We start from the raw sequence: 18,607 nt of genomic DNA, 5'->3' as shown, positions 1-18,607 counted from the left end.
TTGATGAATACTAATTATACGTAAAAGCAGCAGAAAAAAGTCCAGGAAAAAAAGAAAAAAATGGAAAAGAAAAAATGGACCTTGAATATGGAATAATGAAATCATGAATATAATTGAAGATAAAAAAACTGCCTACATTAAATATTAGGTTAATATGCAATTATATACTTATTATTACTTATTAATAATATATTAATCCTGTTCCTAACTGCAATGTTTCAGAGTACTTATCATTTTTTTTTATCTTTTTACTTTGTTTTTGAAATTTGAAACTTATTAATTATGTGTAGTTATGTACTTTAAGAAAACTGGAAGTTAAAATAGGATATAAGAGGAAAAGAACAATAGCAAAAAGAGAGATAAGAAAACTTCACAGATAAAGTTGTAAAATTATATTAATTCTTGTAGATAAGCTTATACATTGGTAACACATGACTATTAAATTATTTCAGGAAATTACAACATAAATATTAATTAAAAGAAAACTTGAATCAATACTTCCTATATTTCGGCAATGTTACATTGCCATCTTCATGGGAACATAAAACTATGATGTGTGCACGCGGGCACTGAGTCCACATATCATTAGAGTAGGTAATCCGCAGGAAATAATAAACATGGGAATTCACTTAAAGTTCATAGTAAGAGAGGACTGCATTTCATGCCACAATTTTTTTTTTTTTTTTTTGAACACTAATCTAACCCACAGAAGGTTATGAACTCATTACGTTCAGTTTGTACCCTGGACAAGTGATGGTTTCACTGGGTGATAAAAATTATCTCTCATGAAGTAATTTTTATGCCTGTTTATACCACAGTGGATTTTTTGAATTTTAATACTGTTTGAAAAGAGCAGAGATGCTAAACCAGGCCAGCTGTGTGTTGACTATGTGTTATAAATCATATTCCACCTTTCATAAACATTGATACCACACTAGGATTCAAATGCAGAGCATGTTGGATACACTGTTGACTTTATCATCCAGACTTGCTTTATCTTTTATCCCACCCCCCCCGCGGCTACCATATACTCTTACTTTTTCTTAAATTGATACGGAAATCTCACCATTAAATTGTTAGTAACAGATTTACTATATCTATTGGTTAGAGTGAACTATTTTGATTATTCTGATTTTTATATGGTAAAGTTTAAAAGCATTTAGCTTTTAATAACATATCTTGAATAACCTACATATTCATTTTTCTCTTTTAAGGATCTTCCACCTGTCAGAAATAAATCAAAGACTAGTGTCAAAAGAAGGAAAAAAAAAAAAGCATCTACTTCAACAAATGCATCTTCAGAAGCTCCTTCAGATAATATTCAGAATACTAAGATCTTTACATATGATTATTTTAAAAAGTGGGAGGAGTTTGATGTGGTATGTTTTATTTAGTTTGGCAAATTATTAATAATTGCTTAGTGGTATTCTGAATCTGTGGTTCATGTTGCTACTTAGATTTAATCATAGAAATGAACAAGCAAGTTTTTTTTTTTTGAGTTCCCTACTACTGTAAAGAACTGTTTTTTGACTGTGGTTACTTTAAAAATTAAGTTATTGAAGAAAAGGCATTGTGTTATTTAATGTGAATAATAAGATAATGACATTTGCCTACCTTTATAATATTGACTCTTCTCTATCAATGGAATCATTGGAAATACATTAATTTTCAATCGTTTCAAGGAGTAAGTCATTAGAAATATGAAATTTAAACTTATGTAAAAATTGTAGAATAAGAATACTGAAACAGTGAAATAAAGGAATCTCGAGATCAAAGTGCAGTAAAAATTGGTGAATAAATAGGGAATGAAAATGGAATATGGAAATACTAGATAAAAATATAGTTATAATCGCAAGGTATGAAATAAAATATAAGAATAATATAGAGAATATGATGAAACTATAGTGTAATAGTAACACAGACACTTCAGTATATTGTAAGAGAGAAACTAATGTATATAAATTATTGTTAACGCATAAAATTCTCTTAACTATATTCTGATTCTTTCTTATCTGTCCGATGATGGGAGTCCCTTATGAACAAATCTTTGCCATCTGGTTCTATCTCTGCCCATTTCTGTGATGCTCAATAATTGTGACCTTTCACTCAAAGACTGTAGCCAAGTTCTTTTTGGTCTGCTTCTTGATCGTCTTCCTCCAATGATTCCATTCAAGACTATATTTAGTAATCTTTGAAAGGAAAAAAGTTTTCGACACCCCCAGAGAATGGGGTGTCAAAACCATCTTAATTGCTGTTTGAGAATTATAGCTGTGATATCTTCTCTATAGTTTAATTCATGTTTGACTTCTTCATTTGTTTTATGTTCTGGCCAGTGAGTCTTATTTTTCTTAAGCATTTCATTTCAAGTGCTCTGATTTTCTGTATTTTTTTTCTGATTGAGTGCCCATGTCTCAGTGTGCCTAGACATGATTTATATAAAATAAGACTCAATTATATAAGATTTTGAAACATTTAAACACTGATACTAAAGCAAGCATAAAATTAAACACTAAATTGAAAATAGAGGAAGTTATAAACTTCTATACAGAATTGTGGGCAGATAAATATTTTAAAAAAGATACTGGCAAACATTTAATGAAAATTAAAAGGAAATAACTAAAGAAGAATTAGAAATCAGCCTGAAAGAAACAGAAACTCACCTGGAGAAGATAAGTTAAGTTCAGAATTATATAAATATTGCAGGAATAAGGCTTAAAGAAAGACTTATTATTTTTAAATGAAATCTATTCAACAAGTAAACCACCAATAGAATGGAAAAGAGCAATAGTGATCCCTATCTTTAAAAAGGTAGTAGAGAGGAGAGAGACGAGTAAATAACAAACTAATAAAATATTCTGAAGGCTTTATTTTGGAAGTGCAAAATGGATTTAGAAAAGGACGATCATGTATAGACCCAACCTTTGCCTAAAATTAATAATAGAAAAAAGAAGAGAATACAATTTGTAAACACATATTACATTTATTGACTTTGAAAAAGCCTCCAATAAAGTTAAAAGAAGTTCACTGCCATGTTCAAGTTCACGTTCGCTGCCACGCTACTCAGTCATAGTTTGTTCTCGCACACCAAGTGCTTTCGCGTCTTCAAGGTCACTACGAGTAATCTCGTAGCCGGCTTATCAGATAGAATTTTGTTTCATACGCCAACTACGAGTAATCTCGTATCACTCCCATCTATATATTACATTTGCTGATGCCAGTGTTTATTGCATCTAATTCGGTTTTAGTTTCTAGTCTCTAAGAACCTTCAATTTCGCCATGGCCAGTAAAAGAAAACTTACTGATATAGAAGTAGAAGCTTATGCTAATATGAGCGATGATGAATTTTATGAAATATTTGGTTCCGATTCCGAAGATGATCCTACAGACGACTCTAGCGGTGACTCCGATGATGAAGAAACTTTTGAAGATGAAGTTAGCAACCAGCCAAATACATCAACATCAACTTATTGGAAAAATTCAGAAGAAGAGTCCCCACAATTTGACTTTGTTGAAACTGCAGGTTTTAAAATTGACACTGGAAATTTCAGTATCAAAAGGTTAGTTGAACTTTTCTTTTCTGAAGATTTTCTCACAATTTTAGTAGAACAAACCAATTTATATGCTTTACAAAATATTGAGGAAAGCCGAATTTTACTGAGTGCTTTTTTTATTTCATTGATTGGTTTTTATTTTTATTGATTTTACTAGTTTTAAATTGATTTACAAATTACGTGTTATACTACTGGTTAACTCGCGCTTGGCATAGGAGGTTGGTAATTGACATACGAGTATACTCGTAGTTGGCTTGTGAAGCTCATATACGAACTACGAGTATACTCGTAGTTGGCATCTGAGGCACATACACAATATACTATATTTTAGTTGAAATTATTTCCCTTCTACCAAGCCCCCAGACATGCTCTCCGCTTTATTCAGAATCCAAGGGTCCAAATTAAGGTAATTATACAAAAGGGATAACTCGTGTTTGGCATAGGAGGTCGGTAAATCGACATACATACACGTAGTTGGCTTGCGAAGCTAATATACGAACTACGAGTATACTCGTAGTTGGCAGCAAACGTGTTAACTTTAATCAAAGAAAGACAAATACTAAATAATATTCTAAAAGCTATCATAAGTATATATATGAAAATAATCAAATACAAATAAGATTAAATTCTGAAATATCATATCGAAAGAGATAAAATAAGGACTCTGACAGGGATATCCCCTTTCAGCAACTCTTTTTAGTGTTTATTTAAATGAAATTATAATAAAGTGGAATAAAAATTTCCATCAAGGTATTAAACTTTCTCCTTGATATAATTAAAGTATACGAAGTATATTAAAAGTGTACAATACATTAGCCCTACCAGTCCTATTGTATGCAAGTGAAATCTGGTCAATAAAACAAAAAGAAAACAAAGACTAATAACAGCTGAAATAAAATTTATGAGAAAAACTGCAAAGTATGCTCTATTCCATCACAAAAGAAATGAAGAAATTTTGAAAGAAATTTTTGAAAACCAGGAATTGGTAATAAAAAAATATAAACATAAATGGATGGAACACGTTGAAAGAATGAAAACAGAAAGATTACCAAACAGGTTTTAAATTACAAACCATTAGGAAAAAGAAAACCAGGACGTCCTTTAAAGAGATTCAACGATGACTTCTAAGGCCACTCCAGGCCTAAATCATTGAAAAGATGATGATGATGATGATGGTTTTAGTTTGAGGTTTTTTGAAATGCTGTTATATTTCCATATTTTGTTTAATTTATTCATATTAGACCAGCCTTTGTTAAGTCAGTATTTTACTGTTTCTGTGTTGTTGAGGTTGGGAGTAATAAGACTGCCAAGATATGTAAATTGTTTTACTTGTTTAAGTATATGATTTTCTAAGTTTATTGAAATTTTTTCCTTTTCCTATTTTCATTGTTTTAGTTAGATTAATGTGAAGAATTGAATGAATTTAGTTTAATGTGAACAATTGCTGTTCAGAAGACATCAGAAGAAGAAGATTAGAACTGGCTAAAACAACAGTCAGAGACTTGTCTAAAATCTGGAAGGATGGATCTATCCCCATGGAAACCATGTTGATGATAGAGCTGTTTTTCCAACAATGACTTATGGATGCAAGACTTGGAATCTAAAGAAGTCTGATAGGAGGATGGCTGCTTTTGAGATGTGTTAAGAAGGCTGTTGAGGATATCATATACTGAAAGGTGGACAAATAGTTGGGCGCTGGAAAGGATCAGTAGAACTTTAAGGCTCTTTAATGATATTGACAGAAGAAAGTTGAAATACTTTGGACACATTGAAATGATAGGAGGAGGAGACTTCTCAGAACAGTAATAGAAGATAAAGTTCCTTGAAAAAGAAGAAGGGGTAGACCGTCAATGAGATGGATGGATAGATGGTGTGTCTGGAGTAATTGAACTTCAGAGTTGAAGCCTCCAGAAAACAGGACCACCTGTTTTTGAGGACTGGTGTGGCACATCATCGAGCATTTGAGTGACCACACGGTATCTATTGATGTCCACTGAATGGATGGATTAGTTTGATTGATTTTCATTCTAAAAGTTTTTCACTCTTCATTTAAATTTTTAATTTTTTTTTCCAGTCATGCTTTAGATTCTGCAAGAAAAACAATATTGTCTGCATATTTAATGTGGTTGATATTCATGCCATTTATTTGTAAGACCAGGTTCTTCAGCTATGGCTTTGCATATTTCTTCGAGATAGTAAATAAATTTGATGAGAGTGGACAACCCTGCACGACTGCTTTTTCTACTTTGAATTTGTCTGTTTTTATTTTATTAAATTTGACAATTGGTTTGGTATCTTTATAATTCATAATAAAGGTTTGTAGTTCTGAATCTAATGTCATAGATTTTAAGATGTTTATCATTTGGTTCCTGTCAGTGGAATCAAATGCTTGTTTGAAGTCAATAAAACTGCTGTATAGGTAAAGTTGTATGCCTTGTACTTTTCAGCCAGGCTATCAATTGTAAAAATATGGTCTATAGTAGACCTTCCAGGTCTGAAGCTTGCTTGATCTCCTATTGTCTCATTCATTAATGTCTGGATTCTATTTTGAATAATGTGTGTGTATATTTTGTAGCTATGACTTAGCAAAGTTATGGATCTATAATTTTTTCACCTTTTCACCATTTTTCTACACCTTTCAAGATAATTTGTAAAAGTCCAAATTTTTTATGTAAGTCAAATTTGCATAGGTTGGGGATTCTCTGTATATGAGAAAAACAGGAGGTTATACAAGACTAGATAAAAAGAGAAATGAAGATATGCTAAAAGAACTAAACCAAGCACCAATGATGGAAACAATAAAAAAGAAAAAAAAAAGAACTAAATGAAAAGATCATCCAGCACAAACGATAGATCTATCTATGATAGAACATCTAGGAAGGTGATGAACTACAAAGTAAAGAGTCAAAGAAATAGAGGCAGATTGATGAAACAATGGACTGAAACCAAAACAGGCCACCTGACCTAGAGTTGTGGAAGGAGGAAGAATAAGTTACATTTATTCATTTAAGTAAATCATTTCTGCTTTATGACTTATGCTGAAATGCATCATTACAGAAAGTTAAAATATTAAAATTTTTAGTGTTAATTTGCTTTTTTTGTTAATAAAGAAAAAAAAGTCCAGATAACTGTAATCTCTCTAATTCAGTCGTTATAATACTTTGATTTCGAGTGGTCTGCATGCATGATGAACTTGAAGGAGCCTTACCTTTCTCTTTGTGTTCAGCAGCGTTGTTTAAAATTGCTCATATAGTAATGAGTACACAGTAATAGTTATAAATAATTTTTTTATTTTCTTTCTGCATTCTTTTAAAAATAAATACTGAATGAAAGTTAGCTGCTAAAAAACTTTTGTGTTTGATGTTTGCTAATTGAAAATTAAAAAAATTTTTAAAAATAAGGTTTTGTCACATAAAACTTTTTTATACAAACTTTTATATCATTTACTATTATTTTGTATTAATACAGAATGCTATGTCACATAAATACAGCAATCCCTCGATTAATGCGTTCTTTAAAACAGGCACATTAATCGAAAATGCACTAATCGAATATAATACCCTATGGGTAAAAGTATAATTCTTTCCTCAAATTTCTTGTTTGACCCTTATTTATTTTTTTAATAAAAGAATTAGGGTATGTCTCAGGGCCTAGTTAAAGGAAAATCATGAAGCTGAAAGGCAATAAAACATATTCAGAGTATAAATTTATTATTCTGCATCTTAACAAAGAATTGAGCTAATAGTTTGGGGCATTCTGTTTCTTTTTTTTTGCATACAACTGACGGTATGGCCCTATTGCCTCTTTTACTCTTCTGCAAATTTTACTGCTTCTCTCTTCAGCAGAATCAGCCTCCAAGCTCATTTTGTGCAACCGAAAAACTTCGGTTGCACAAAAAATATTTTCAGTTTGTTTCTGTGAAATCTCTTTGGGCTTGTCAGTGATTAAATTTTCTTCGTATTCTTCAGGATCTTCTCCCTGTGCATCTAAATTTAGTATATTGGAAACACTCAATTTTTGAGAATGAGATTTAATTAACTTAGATTCATTTGAAAAGCCTCTAAAATCATTTGCACAATGTGGAAGAATGTGCTTCCAAATGGCTGGCATATTGCTAGCAATAATTTCATTCAACTTTGCGACTTTATAACTATGCCGAGATATCTCTGATTTGGCCAGAAAAGTCTTGGAAGGCATTCGCTCCCAAAAAAGACCAGTTTCATCAACATAAATATTTGTTGGTCACAATATAACCCCCTTCTTACACAATTTTCTTCAAAATCTCTGGATAATTTGCAGCCACCTCCTTATCTGCACTTGCAGCTTTGCCTGTGATTAAAACATGTAGGCTATTTCTTATTTTGAAACGCTCGAACCACCCAGTATTAGCATGGAATTCTTCTTCTTTTCTATCATTGATAGCTCTTTCTTTCAAGATTATAAAGAGACTTAATGCTTTTGATTTAATAAAGTCAGTGCTTAGTGGGATCAGTCTTTAGTTACAATTTTCAATCCCTGTAGAAGTCTCTCTAATTCAATCATTATATTACTTTGATTTTGAGTGGTCTGCATGCATGAAGAACTTGAAGGAGCTTATTATTTCAAGTTTTTCTTTCAGTGGGATTACTTTTCTAATCTTTTTCACACTTCCACTTTTTTGCTTGCTAATTCTTTTACTCATGATGAAAGGTTAGGAAAATACTTTAATATAAAAAAGTAAGGAAAAAAATTGCAAAGGAGGCACGAGATATCAAAATGCTATGTAATTGGCAGACAACATAAATTTTGCCCGTAAATTTGGAACACAGTGTACATGGAAATAGTGTAGTATGCCATTAAAAAATAACATTGTAAAATGGTTAAATCGGTAACTAAATTATTTCATCATGGTGAGTAATTTTTTAAAATAGTTAGTCCTAAAATGTATAGATAGAAAATTTTTGAAAACTGTAACATTTATTTTTAAGATGTATATAGGCACACTAATGAAATTTTAGAGACGCACCAATCGAATTTGGGAATAGAAAAAAAATTATGCACTAATCGGGGATGCATTAATAGGGATTGCTGTACATTAATATGTAAAATATTATTTTGTATAAATTTTTATTTACTCATACATTATATTTTGCATTCAGGATAAAGCATTAGAGGACATTGATGCTGTTTCTCATGATAGCAGTGAAGATGATGATGATGAAGAAGAAGAAGATGAAGAATTAGAGCTTCAGAGACAGAAACAGAAGGCAGTTTTAGATAAAGAAAAGGTCAGTTCCACTTACTTTGTTTATTTTTTTTTACAAATCCCACTCATAAAAGAGTAAATCTATAATAAATTAAAGATAGTTGAAAGTGTTTTCAGTTGGTTACACTATATATTAAAGATTCCAAGAAATTATATTCCTGGTTTCATTCTTTGTACGAGTATAAGCAAACACATTTGCTTATGAAGCATCTTCACGACTGGACTAGTTGTATATAGTCTTAGTATCCCATAATGCAAGGCACATAACCTTTCAGACATGTATAATGCTATGCATTGTTGGAAGGGCCACCCAGACCAGTTTCGACCTTTATTAAGATCTCATCAGTGGGTGCCATACCCAGAAGAGATACCAAGGTTGAAGTAATGCAGAAGTCATATATTTCCCACATATGAGTAGTCAAAAGGTGTCACACCTTAATACTAAAATTACACATATCCTTAAGGACATGTATAATGCATATTATTATACATGTCCATAAGGATATGTGTCTTGCATTATGGGATATTAAGGCAATTCATGTGAAGTCATTAGCCCATATATACAAGTAGCCCAGTTGTAAAGATATTTCATGCTCAAACTTTGCTTACACTTAGATAAAGAATGAAACCAAGAATATAATTTCTTGACATCTTTAATAGTACATTCATGCTGTAATTGAGCTAATGGAATCTGGAAAACCTACTATAGAGGCCAAATGTAGAAATTTTTCAAACCATTACAGACCTCAAATAAACAGAGTGATGGTGCTCAGTGAAATTGGCAGTGAAATCTGTCTATTAGCTAAAGACACTCAGAGCATAAATACCCATGATGGAATTTGAACTTTAGCATCTTAGTTGGAGAATAGATATGTTGTCCACTTGGTCATGCCAGTAATTACTCTCCTGCCTGTGAAAACACCCCTTTATAGAAACTTTGATAGGTACCAGAATTTCTGTTTTGCTTGTTGATATTCTTTAGTAATTAGTTGCATAATAAAGATGCAAAACTAATGTAATTTCCTAGAAAAAGAAATCTTATATTATGGGAAAACAAACTGTTTTTAAGTTCTAACTGCATAACATAGTGGAGGTGATATGTGTCCACTGTGGTTGAATTCTAGTATAAATATGCTTAAGACAGTCCACTTTGTAGATATATTTAGCATTATTATTGCAGTCAGTGTATTAAATAGCAGGAAAAAAAAAAAAAGATATTCAGAATGTAGCATGCTTTAGAATACATTAATAGTGTTCACTTAGGTGAGAGATGAAGGCACCTGTAGTGAATTTTTTTTTTTATTTTTTTTAATATTTCTAGCTAAATCTACAGTACACAGGCTAGAGTTACCAAGTGTGGGTATTATTATATAATTATAAGTTACAAATATAGAAAATATAGAAAAAGCCTGGGTAGCATGGATGGTGTGGGCTGTCCACTCCACTAGATCATCCAAAGAAAGAGCATAATAAATGTTCCTTAGTAAAAGTTCCTCTAGTTGATGACTAGAGGAACTCTTACTAATCCTTTATTAGACCATTTCCCAAGTTAGTCAATCTTTGGCATGGGGTAAGTTGCCTGTCTTCACTGGATGCCCTGTATAATTAGTAATAGTCTTGGGCCATCTATCTCTGATTGGCTACCAGTGTAGATTGAGCTTCTCTCCTCAATCTCCAAAAGTTATGTGTGCTAAAATGCCCTCGCCTATTTCCTATTGGGGAATAAAAGGCATTAGTTGATTTTTTATTTTATTTATTATTATTATTTTATTTATTTATTTTTTTGAGAAATATAAATAAATAAGTTTTCTTAGCTTATTTAGAAAGTTAAGTGCAAAAGTTTACCTATGATATTTAGGAGATTGGGGGGGGGGATGGCTGAAATTATGGTGCTTATGTGTTAAGCAGTGTGTTATGATAATTATGTGTTAAGCAATGGAGGGTTTTTGGAGCTAAAATAAAGCCATTTGAGGATGATCCTTATGACTTTAATACATGGCAAGAGTATCATTTTCATTTCAATTACTTGCTCAGAGAAACTGCTATTAAATAAGTTATCACCAGTCTTAAAAAATTGCAAGCAGTACTTACCATGTGTTTTATTTATTTTTATGTTGAACTCATATACGAGAAGTTGGTTGATCAACCTATAGCACATTAGTATACCGTGTATGGGTAGGTGGGTTGGAAAAGAAAGTACTTGTTCACATTTGATTTGAATGACTGTATATTGTATTCCTTGGGGAACACAACATTGGAAGACTGCTTCATAGTACAGGAGTTGCAGGAATGAAGGAGGAGGAGAAGAAACTTGTTCTGTGGGTTTCAAGGCATGCTGTGAAGGGTGATGTTGAGCAGGCTGCACATGTTCCAACGTGCTTAGTACTAAGTGGGGGAATTATTGATGCTATTTTGGAAGTACATTATCCATGGAAATATTTGTAGAATACACATAGTGCAGAGACAGTCGTCTTTGCGAAAGTGGAGGGAAGTGAGTTGGTAAGAGATGGGTCATTAATAAGTCTGATTGTTCTCCTCTGTATTGAGTCAAGCATTTTGTGGGAGTTTTTGGGGCCCCACCCCATATGTGAGAGCAGTATTCAATGGCTGGGTAGATTTGTGATTTGTATAAGGTTAACAGCTGTTCAGGGAAAGTGAAGTAGCATCTTGAGTGAAAGAGAAATCCTAGTTTCTTAGAAGCTGAGGATGCAATAGTTGTGATGTGTTTATGCCAGGAGAGGCTTGACGTCAGGGTAATTCAAGAGGAGAAATCTCAGATTGTCTAAAATTTGGGTGTTGTCAAAAATAATACTGGGAAAAAATAGTTACTTTTATGAGAAATAAGAAAGTACTGGGTTTTATTAGCATTGAAATTGACTAGGTTATCTGAACACTGGCTAAATTCACACAAAAGAGCCAAAAAAAAAAGTTTATCATTTGCATATTTCTTCTCTTTGTTTCAGATGCATATCTTTACTGCAGTGATGTGCAGCTGAAAAATACTAATGTATTAAGCACTAGTCAATATTCAAATTGGTTATAGTTTCAAACAGGATTATGCATCAGGTGTTGAAAACAGTATATGCAGAAGCCATTCTGCTGTTCATGATGTATGCTGCACCTACACTTATCCAAAAAAAAAAAAAAAAGGCAGGCCACATGAGCAAGGAATTTGGTACACATTGTTAATTATTTTTATTTTTTACTTGTTGTGCTTTGTTGTTCCTTTTTTGAATCTATTTATCGTTATCATGGATTTTAGGCCAAACGGACTGTTCTGGTCTCATACCATTGCTTTCTTTTTCTTCCAATTCTTCTTTTCCATTTATTTTAGATCTGTATAGATTTATTTATTTATATAGCCATTTATTTTATATCTGTATGGTAATTTCAGTAGTCTGTGACACATAAGTGAAAATTCTACTAATAAAGATTTCATTTTACATAAAATAGTGTCTTTTATTCTGTCTGGTATAACAAACTACCTAACAAGTTCCAACCAAAGCCTCATAGGCATATGATATTCTAAAGGAAATTCACTGTAGCAAATTGGCCAGTAACAATTTCTGTGATCACTATGAATTTGCTGTAGTGAAAGTCAACTATGTATGTATATACCGTATATTCCGTCGTATAAGTCGACTTTTCAGCATTGAAAAAAGTACTAAATTTTTTAGGTCGACTTATATGCCGGGTCAAAAATTGATTGCTTCCCAAGAAAAAACTACTACATATCATACTCTGTTAAATTTATTAGAAATATACAAAAAGGGTAAATAAGTAAAAATATTTCAACTTATATCAAATTTATTTACAGAAAAACTTATTTACATGTTATATAATTATTTATTTACAAAAGAAAATAGGTAGGTAACTACATAATTAAAATTTAATTTTCACTGTCTGAATGTATGAAAAGTTCATTGTACTCTGGTTCTGCAATTTCTTCTGGTATATCGTCATATAAATTGTATTCATTTTCTCCATCAGATTTAGCATCAATTTCGTCATCATTGTAAACAAAATCATCTTCCGAGCCATCTAATTTGTTAGATATAGCACATTTTTTAAACGATTTTATTACTGTATCTGGTTTTATTTCATCCCATGCTTTCGCTACCCATTCACACATAGTTACCAAAGATGCATGTCGCATTTGTCCTCCTTTTGTGTAACTTTTCTCTCCTTCTTGCATCCATGCATTCCACTGTTTTTGTAAATTGTCTTTAAATGGCTTGTTTATACAAACATCCAATGATTGCACCAGTGAAGATAACCCACTTGGAATCACTGCCATATTGGTATTATTCTCTCGTCATAAAGATTTTGTGCTCTCCTTTAAATGGGATTTGAACGTGTCTCACACTAAACGACTGTTTGGATTTTTTAATGCACTTTGTAGTGTATTCCAAATATTTTTTATCCACAGCTTAACTCCTGCTTCGTCCATCCAACCATTCTCACGAACATGGATAAAAACGTTTCTTGGAATTTTCATCTTTGGCATTGTTTTTCTTTTAAAAATTATCATAGGTTTTAATTTAGTACCATTAGCCATACAAGCAAGTACAACTGTGAAATGGCTTTTTTCATGTCCAGTTGTTTTTAAAGAAATAGTTTTACTTCTTTACTTCCTTTCAATTCTACTGTTTTGTTCCCGATCATGTCAAACATAACTGGAGTTTCATCCATATTTCCGATTTGAGACAATAAATAATTTTTTTGCTTTCTTTTAGCAATTATAAATCTTTGAAAACTTAACTTATCATCCAAATCCTTTGGCAGCTTCTGTGCGATTTTTGTTTTTAGTGCTAAATTTTTCCTTTCCATAAATCGGCTACACCAACTCACTGTAGCCTTGAAGTTTTTGCTGTTCTTTTTATTTGCTTTGTCCCACTTCAAAGCAAATAAACGAATATTATTTCTCATTATAATGAGTCCATTTTGGCGATTTTCTCGAACAGAATCGGCAACATTATTTTCCAAATAGGCCACTTACAAATTCCTTTCCGTAATGCGCACTTATTTTTTGGCATTTTCATTATTAAAGTTTAATTTTTTCTCCAATTGCGAACTAGTTTTTCGTTTACTCCGAACTGACGTGCAGCAACATAGTTAGTATTTTCTTTTGCAAATTTAATCACTTTGTACTTAAAACTTTTGTCATATTTCATTCTTTTAAAAGGGGCCATTGCACTTTAGTTCACTATTGGTCAACTGGTCAATACGAAAAAGAAATTTTTCGAGTTGACTTATACGACGAGTATATTATAAAAACTCAAACTCAAAAAATTCCAATATCAACTTATACGCCAGGTCGATTTGTATGCCGGAATATACGGTATATAAAATGGACCTGAAGATAGTGATCATCACTAAAATGCATCAACAGAAATAAATGCAGGATGTTTCAAAAAGAATGTCCCTATTTGAAAATTGCATATCTCTGCAACCACGAACCACAAATGATTTTCAAATGAGCATTAGTAATTGTGGTGAGTGAAACTTTAGGCCTTACTTCATACTTGGTAATTTATTTTGTAACTGTACCACATTTTCATTATTAAATATAATTATTTGAAATCAAATAATTTCTTTTTGAAACACCCTGTATAATGCTAACTAGCAAAGTAATTATAAATTACTTTAACATATACCGAGAAAAGGACCAGAATAAATGAGATTCTTTTAAAACAGTCGCTGCTAAGCTATTCAGGCATAGTTTGTTACTGTATGCCAAGCATTTTCACTTCTTCAAGGTCAGTGCGGGTAATCTCGTTGCTTCTGGTAAGCATCATACGAGTATAGTCGTAGTTGGCTTGTGATGCTCATATACCAACTACGAGTATACTCGTAGTTGGCAGCGAATGTGTTAAATAACTATGAGAGATTTGTTCAGACAGCATAGAGCAGGAAAAGGAGATAGCCATAGTATTTATATTAAGTATGAAGATGTTTATTTCCACATGTAATATGTGAATAAATGTTAGTTTTTTTATCTTGCACATGAGAAGTTTCAGAATATTTCAGCATATTTTGTAACAAGTTAAGTGAGAATCTTTTTCATATTTTTTTTTGAATATGAATATTATAGGTCTTCCTTGTAGAGAAATACTTCACAAGCAAGGCTGTTCTAGAGGATAGAAGTTGATGGAATGAAAGAGTTAAATGTACAGAATGTGTTGGTATAGTATATTCAGAAAGGCAGAATAGAAAAGGTGTGTGTGGTGGTAGTGGGGGAAACCATTGCTATGGGTTAGTTGGCACCATTAGGCATCTCTTTCTTTAACTGAAGAATAGATAGGCTTTGCTGCATAACAGGTACCGTAGAGTCTTACTATCCTTATTGCTAATTGCAATCCTCTCTAAACTTTCTTTAATGAAATCCACTTTACAATAGTTTCAATAGAAATTCCATCTACTGTTGCATGTTTAGCCACCGAGTCATTTACTTCTAGTATGTGCTATGTGACAATTAGAAACATTGGTCTTTGTTTTTTTAACACAGCATTTGTATATTGTCTTCGCTGCTTTTCCTTCTTTCCATGCAATCAATATGTTTGAGATGATGATGATGATGTCTTTTTTTTTTTTTTATGCTGCTGCTCTGCAATAGAAAAAGCAGAAGAAAACCAATTGCCTCTCTGTTTAGGCCTTCATTGATTATGAAAAAGTATTTGATTCCATCAAAAGTAACGCAATAATCAATGCACTCCAGAATTAGAGAGTTCCTGGAGAATATGGGCCTCCTCCAGGCAATATACCTCACTGCAACAGCAACAATCCAACTTCACACGAGTATCAATAAAATATCAATTGATCACTCTATCACCCAAAATCTTTGCAGCAGTCCTTCAAGAAATATTTAATAATATAAACTGGACAAACCTTGGTATAAAAATTAATAACAGAAACTTAACACATCTAAGATATGCAGGTGATATTTATAATTTTTGCAAACATTCCATAATATAATGATAGAAGACTATATCATGGAAGCAGAAAAGTCGGTCTAAAGATAAACAGAGAAAAAACTAAAATCATGTTTAATTGTTTAGTAACATCAAAACACATAATAATAGGAAACAATTTTTTGGAAAGAGTCTCTTCATATACATACTTAGGTCATCTCATTGACCTAAACTGTGGAGTCCAAAAGGAAATAAATAGGAGAGTTCAACTTGCCTGGAGTGCATTCAGAAAATTGAAAAACATTTTTCAAAACGATGATGTCCCACACTGTTTAAAAAGGAAGACATTTAACCAGTGTATACTTCCGGTCATCTCATATGGTTGCAAAACCTGGTCGCTAACAAGAGCGCTGGCAAATAAATTAACAACTCCTCAAAGAAAAATGGAGATTTTTTCTCGGCTGGACATTTATCCAGAAGAGAAGATGAGCGGTGAACCACCATACTTAAGAACTGGATTCCTAAAGAAGGGAAACAAAGCCGAGGATGTCCTAAAAGAAGGTGGAGTGATGAACTGTCAGAGTTTATTGGGGAAAGTTGGTCAACCATTGCCTAGAACAGAGAAAGGTGGAAAGAACTGGAGAGGCCTTCATCCAGCAGTGGACAGAAAATGGCTGAAAAGAAGAAGCAGCAGCTCTACACTGAAATTTTGGAACACATTTGTTAACGAACTGGCTGATTTATGCTGTTTTTTTTTTTAAATAAAATAAATACTACAACCATTTATTGTTAGGGGTAACTACAACAAAATAAGTGAAATTAATGTTTATTCAAGAATAATTATTAACAATTAAATATTTGTAATTATTTTACCAACATCGAATTCACACCAGCATGCCCCAGTTATTTTATGTCTATGTAAGACATAAAATAAATTTCTCATTATCACCATGTAGGTGATAATGAGGAATTTCAGATTAGAAAAATTATAAATTTGAATTTTTTGGGATGTACTTTTACTATTCCTGGCAATTGGGAATTTTAAAATTACAAATTTTTCCCAGGAATTCTTGAGAAGGAATTCTCTGAACAAAACCCTAGTTGGGATTTTCTGTTCACATAAGGTAGTGAAATATACTAATTTCTTCTTGACAAAAGTGACAGGAATTCTTTAGCTGTTGAAAGTTTTTAGAGGCTTCACTGAAAAGATTGAACAAAAAAGTTGACTTTAAATACTAGTGGTGGGCAGTAGATGGCGTCGGTGTAGATGATGCATGGAGATGTAGAGCTGTAGAGTAGGTGCCCTCCCTTGATGAGTCTTTGGACTCCCTGGAGGTGTTACGTAATAATAATAATAATTAATGCATTGTAATTTTGTATGTAGCGAGTGTTTTGTAGAACATAGTATGAACACAAAATATTAAGAGTTTAATAGTCCTAATTTTTTCATTTGGGTGATTATAAGACTCTCCACAAATATAATGACTTGTATGAGTTTTCTTTTGAAACACAGAGTTGTAGAGTACTGTCTGGTTGATGAAAAATTATAAGATACAAAAAGGCTATGTGATTGTTTTATTTTTTTTCTAAAGTGGACTGTATTCTAAGTTGAACTTAGAATAGTATTTATTTTAGATATGAAATTTTCTGAATCAGGAAAACCATTTCCAAACTTCAAAGATGTCATCAACATATCTGTACCATAGATATGTTAGGTAAGGGAGAAATATTGTTAAGGAGAAGTATTCCATAATGTAGTTAGGAATAATCTACACCACAAACCTTCAATTTGCTGGTAAAGTTTATTCAGAGTGACTAACAAAATTAAAAAAAAGTTTAACGATATCATATGGAAGATCTTACTTGAGTAATTCAGTGGTATGACATAAAGGAATATTGAAGCGCAACACCCTATCCTTTGTCAGAGGAGCTCGAGCAAAGATCACGAATTTTATTTTTAAAGTCCAATGTGGCCTTAATATGTGTGGAAGATTTTCCTGTGAAAGTAGAAAGGAAACTTGACAAATACTTTGATAACTTCTAAGTAGGACAACCAATACAATCAACCATAATCCTTAATGTAATACCCAGGTTTATGAATCTTGGGAAGACTATATACTGTAGGAGATGTGCATGAATGAATGCTTTCAAGTGTTTTCTTTAAATCATCTGAGGCAGAGACATAGTCAGTAAGATTATTAATCTGGCTAGCAGCGAATTCAGAAGAGGCTAAAAAGTAGAATAGCTATAGAACATTAAAGAAAATCTTGTAATATTATTTATCTTCTTCAACCACATTTTTATGTACTCTGGGAATGATCAGATTGTTGTTTTTTTAAAGATTTAAGTGCTTTGATTTCTGAAAATGAAAATTCAGGAGGAGGTGGTTCAGTTTTGAACAGAATTTTGGCACTCTCAAAGTGAATTCTGTTTGCAATCTTGAACAGAACATAAGACTGTAGAATGAAAAAAGTCCATCAATGGTAAGTTTCTAGTAGCAAAGTCATGACCTTTAGATAATACTAAAAATTTCTCTTGAGTTAACAGTTAGCCAGACTGTTTTGTTACCTACACATGTTGTGTCACTTTTTAGAATCCTTTTTTTTCTTTTTTTTTTTTTTTGTTAATATATATGTATATGTATGTATGTTGGTTGTACTGTTCATTTCTGTATTGAAGATGCTTCTTTGACACACAGGTAAAAATTTTACCATGAAAGATTTAACGTAAGTTATTTAATGTAAGTTTTTTTTTATTCTTTTATATTCCATTTTGGGTGATCTATCAGTTGGTGTTGAGTGCATTTTTGATGAATGATTGCAAAGAAGGATGTATTAGGCATTGTGCAACTAAAAAAAGCTCTAATTCTTGACTGGAGGAGCCTCTGTAATAGTAGCACT

At 32.1% G+C, this 18,607-nt stretch overlaps 1 protein-coding gene across 1 annotated transcript in view; it reads left to right on the top strand.

Annotated features, from left to right (window-relative positions):
- spag (RNA polymerase II-associated protein spaghetti) overlaps positions 1-18,607 on the top strand; it is a 118,608-nt gene that overhangs the window by 13,656 nt on the left and 86,345 nt on the right. The window contains exons 2-3 of the mRNA XM_090403619.1: positions 1,215-1,379; positions 8,690-8,818. Of these exons, the coding sequence (XP_090259745.1) occupies positions 1,215-1,379; positions 8,690-8,818 (294 nt within the window). The remainder of the gene's footprint in view (positions 1-1,214; positions 1,380-8,689; positions 8,819-18,607) is intronic.

Source organism: Typopeltis vanoorti, chromosome 2 (assembly GCF_054136105.1).
Source record: "Typopeltis vanoorti isolate ZY-2024b chromosome 2, IOZ_Tvanoo_1.0, whole genome shotgun sequence".
Lineage (NCBI taxonomy): Eukaryota > Metazoa > Arthropoda > Arachnida > Uropygi > Thelyphonidae > Typopeltis > Typopeltis vanoorti.
The sequence above is the reverse complement of the archived record's forward strand: the minus strand, read 5'-3'. Positions and strand labels throughout refer to the sequence as shown.